Below are 5014 nucleotides of genomic sequence, written 5' to 3'. Positions count from 1 at the left end.
AAACAGCCTCAAAGTCTTGAGTTATATCCGTTACCAGTTGCATAGCCTGTCGTTTCCCAACCATACTTTGGCAACATCTTCCGATGTCGTTTAATCGTTCAATCATAGGAGCTATCCACCACATCACTTACAATTTTTTTCCCCATGCCATCAGAGTACTTGCCAGTATTGAGGTTTAACTTAGCATTCAGAGGGAACACGCTTGATTGCTTCCGCTGGCTGTAATTACGACGCCTAACTACGACAGGACCAAACAAGCTGGTCAGTTGTCTGGAGGTATTTTTCTCACGTGATTTCTCTGCTCACCGTTGCTACTCGTTACCGACGATTGCTGCGGCTCATCATTGGGTTGTTTATCCAGATACACTTGGAGGAGAAGGCGCAACACTTCGTTGCCTTCAGTCAAGATATAGCCATCTATGGTACTATGCTCTTATTGGATAATGGTGGACTCAAGGTGCTGAATGATATCGTCCAAATGATAACGAACTGGTGAGAAGAATGAATAATCGATGGTATTGTAGTAGGATGCGTTCACACTAGACGGTGCTGTGTAGTTATTGGTTTGGCGACGTTATATCACCATCAAACCGTTTCTTTTTCGTTACCGGATATACCGAAAACCATGATGTTTTAGTGGCTGCATTGTTGTATCAAAAGAACCACACTCAAATGATAACGAGCTGATGAGAAGAATGAATAATCGATGGTATCGTCGCAGGATGCGTTCACAAGATACGTAGTTATTGGTTTGACGACGTCATATTACCATAACACCGTCTCTTTTTCGTTACCGGAGATATCGAACCACCTGATGTTTGAGCGGCTGCATTGTTGTATCAACAGAACCACATCCAAGGCATTTCCTCTCTGGGAAAAGCAATGTGAATACTGTCAAAGCTAAGAGCCAGAGGTTATCAGCAAGCCCTGCTATGGGAAAAAGGCCGTCCATCTACGGATAGTGCGGCGGATCATATGGAATACCATGTACAAGCAGCTTGTTTCATAGCATGCGAGGAGTATGAGGTGCACAGGCTTCATTTGGGTGCTTTATTATGGGCACGTTTGATCTGAGTCAGGACGATCTGAATGCAGGTGAATTGTTGCCTACCTATAAGTAGCATCAACATGTTGAAATAGGATTTCAATTTCTGAAGAGTTAGGATTTCCTATTGTCGTCCCTTACCTACAAAAGACTGAACTCATTGAAGCGCTGCTGATGGTAATGACACTTTGTCTGATGGTCTGTTGCTTTACAGCACGGAATAAGACATGAGCTGAAAAGACAAAACCTATTCTTTCCAAATCAGAAGAAAAATCCCTGTCAGAACCACACCGCCAGATGGGTATTATTCTGTTCTTAGGGAATTAATGAGTTAACGATCAATAATCAGGAGCGACATATGGTTGGCTTGAAGGAAAGACAATGGACGATAATCCAAATTTTAGGTGTTTTGTACTAGTCGCTATATTCCTAATAGAGGTGGTGAAAGACAATTATATATGAGTTTTTTCAGAGTGAATTCAGATCATCTGAACAGGTTATTAGCCAGTATTACGCATACCTGCAGCAATACCTGCAATCGTGATCATCAGTGCCTTCTCCAGCTCTTCACCCACTTCAGCACCATCTTCATGGGAGCGAACTCGCTGCAAGAGTTCAGCCTGCAGAAAGTTCAGCGGATCCGTGTAAGGGTTACGCAAACGAATGGCTTCTTTATTCTGTGGATGCGATGACATCAGCTCATCACCTTCCTTGAGATCAAGCAGTACTTCGATAGCAGATGACAACATGAGTCTTAGTCGTTCACCAAGGTAACGTAGATTTTCCGGTACCAACTGGTCTTCATAATATTTGGCGAGCTGGGAGTCGGTCTTCATGAAGACCATTTCCAGCATTTCCAGACGAGCTTTAAAGAAAGGCCAGTCGGTCATCATCTCTTCCAGCACACCACGCTTGCCATTCTTGACAGCATTTCCCAATGCTTCTCCACAGCCCAGCCAAGTAGGTAGCATCAGGCGAATCTGTGTCCAGGCAAAAATCCAAGGAATAGCACGGAGGCTTTCAACACCACCATTTGGCTTTCTTTTTGCTGGACGGGAGCCAAGAGGCAGTTTGCCCAGCTCCATCTCTGGTGTTACCGCACGGAAATAAGGCACAAAATCAGGTTCTTCCCGCACAATACCACGGTATACCTTGACCGAATCAGCGGACAGCTGATCCATTACATCACGCCACTCCTGTTTGGGTGCCGGCGGAGGTAACAGAGTCGCTTCCAGTGTTGCGCTGGCATAAAGCATCAGGCTCTGTACGGCTACCTGAGGGAAACCAAACTTGAAACGGATCATTTCCCCTTGCTCAGTCACACGCAGACGATTATTTACCGAGCTAGGAGGCTGGGAAAGGATAGCAGCATGAGTAGGGCCGCCACCACGGCCAATGGTACCACCTCGCCCATGGAACAGAGTCAGCCTGACATCGGCCTCAGCACATACGGCAGTGACCGCTTCCATCGCTCGGTATTGTGCCCATGCGGCAGCCATCCAGCCAGCATCTTTAGCAGAGTCAGAGTAGCCAATCATAACCATCTGACCACCATGGCAGTAGCCTTTATACCAAGGCAGAGAAAGCAGATGGCGAATACATGCTGCAGCGTTATCTAGGTCGTCCAGTGTTTCAAACAGAGGTGCTATTGGCATATCGAAATCAACGCCGCACTCTTTCAACAGCAGAGCTACTGCCAGTACATCCGACGGCTCTGTTGCCATAGAGATCACATAACAGTTCAATGCCCTAGATACTTCGGCGGCCACTACACGACAGGTATCAATAACTTCCTGGACTTCCAGAGATGGTGACCATTTATGAGGCAGAAGAGGTCTTTGATTTTGCAGTTCCTTCAGCAGAAAGCTCTGTCTTTCCAGCTCTCCCCAGTGTTCATAATCACCCAGACCAAGCACCTTGGTCAGTTCACTTAATGCCTGAGTATGACGACCTGATTCCTGACGGATATCTAGCTTGATCATGGTCAGGCCAAAGCAATAGGCTCTTCTAAGTGTATCAAGCAGTGGGCCATCAGCAATGACACCTAGACCGCAGGCATGGAGAGACCCGTAACACAGTCTTAGTGGGTTGATCAGCTTTTCATTATCAAGAAGCACCCCAGCGGTTGGCGCTGAGTAAGCATCACTGGGCCTAGCAAGACCTCGTTCACACCACTGCCGCGTATGCTTCAGTTTTTCTCTCAGATCTTTCAGTACAGACCAGTAGGGTTCACTGGAATCACCAACAAGCGCTCGCAGTTCATCACTGCAGTCGTTCATGGAGAGCTCACTGATCAACGGTTTGAGGTCTCTCAGGAATAAGTCCGCGGCCATCCAGCGGCTGAGTAGTAATACTTCGCGAGTCACTACCGAGGTCACAAATGGATTTCCATCCCGGTCTCCCCCCATCCAGGAGGAAAAGTGAACAGGCACTGCATCAATAGCTAATTTGTGTCCGGTAAACTCCTGCAGCCGGTCATCCATTTTACGGACAAACTGAGGCACTGCATTCCACAGAGAGTGCTCGATAGTAGCAAAGCCACCTTTTGCCTCATCAACTGGTGTTGGTCGTTTACTGCGGAACTCATAGGTATGCCACGCCTGAGTAATTAGCTGGCGAATACGTTCTTCAACATGGTGTTTTTCATTATCGCTAAGAGATTGATTTTCCAGTTCGTTCAGGCACTGAAATATCTGTTCATATTTCTTGATTAATGTTCGACGGGTTACTTCGGTTGGGTGGGCAGTGAGCACTACCTCAATGTCCAGCTCAGAGGCCTTCTTTGCAATCTGCTGATCAGTAAAGCCTTTTTGCTTCAGAGCTTTGAGTAACTCTCGAAAATGATCAGGAACACAATAACTGGTTTCGCAGCCCCTAGACACTAGGTGAAACTGCTCTGCAATATTAGTGAGGTTCAGGAAATGGCTGAAAGATCGTACTACTGGTACCAACTCATCATCTGGCAGGCTGTGCAACAGATCCAATAACGCCTGCTGCTCAGCCTTTTTACTAGCGCCGTCGTCGTCAACCTCATCGCTGCGGGCAGCTTTGGACAGTTGCCGAATGGTTTCAATTTTATTGAAGAATACTTCACCCTTGTGATCTCTGATCACGTCTCCTAACAAGGTACCCAGCATGTGTACATTACGACGCAGTGATGACTGGTTCTCTAACACGCTTTTTCCCAACATAACAACCTGCCTTTCGGTGTTTTCCCTGCTCACTTTGTCTCCATGAGTTGTCACAAGCAGCCCATCTGGATAAAAACAGGTGGTTATTCATGACTATTTACTTCTTTTATGAGTGAGTTCGACAAGACGCAGCCTATACCAGAAACCAGCAAGAAAAAAGGGGAATAACCTACCCACGGGGAAACGCAATTTTCACAGGAAGATTCCAATCTCACCATTAACTCCCTCAATGACCATCAAAATCCAACACCCTCAATATGAGATATCAATGAAAGACAATCAAAAGTAAAACGCTCGTCGTATGAACCGAAATCAATAGGTGTAAGACTGCGTCTAACCCTGCTGCTAACTTGGGTGTGGTCCCCTTGCTACGGCGTCCATTCATTAGTTCTCCATGATTACGAAGGCGAGAGTGTTCCTTATGGAAGTTCCAATACGCCTGCTAATTTCCACTTAAATCAAGTGCGCGTAACTTCAACACAGTCTCTGCTCCTTGCAAACTCCACATTGCCCCGGTCATTGATCCAATGGCGACAAGCTCCCTCAATGACTCCATTGGCGATCGGGTAGCTAGCATCTAGGCCGTGGCATAGCAGAGCCATGGGCGGTTTTTTTGGAGATTATCAATGGCCTCCAGTTTTGTCAGACTTATCTTGCTTACATTTTGCCTGATACCTCTAGCCACCTTGTCATACTCTCCCATGAGTATGTTCATGGACCGTTATGTCACCCAGCTTTCAATAGCCTCATCCCTTTTGTCGTGTAAGCAGTGACCGGC

General features: G+C 46.5%; 1 protein-coding gene across 1 annotated transcript; it reads right to left on the bottom strand.

Moving 5' to 3' along the window:
• Nucleotides 1-1545: 1545 nt before the first annotated feature.
• Nucleotides 1546-4182, bottom strand: LOC311328500 (phosphoenolpyruvate carboxylase-like; the record flags this gene model as incomplete). The annotated part of the gene is made up of 1 exon (XM_084462460.1): nucleotides 1546-4182. One exon carries the CDS (start codon nucleotides 4180-4182, stop codon nucleotides 1546-1548), a length of 2637 nt encoding a protein of 878 aa, XP_084318586.1.
• Between the last annotated feature and the right edge of the window lie 832 nt (nucleotides 4183-5014).

Source organism: Borostomias antarcticus (assembly GCF_949987555.1).
Source record: "Borostomias antarcticus genome assembly, contig: scaffold_63, whole genome shotgun sequence".
NCBI lineage: Eukaryota > Metazoa > Chordata > Actinopteri > Stomiiformes > Stomiidae > Borostomias > Borostomias antarcticus.
The sequence above is the reverse complement of the archived record's forward strand: the minus strand, read 5'-3'. Positions and strand labels throughout refer to the sequence as shown.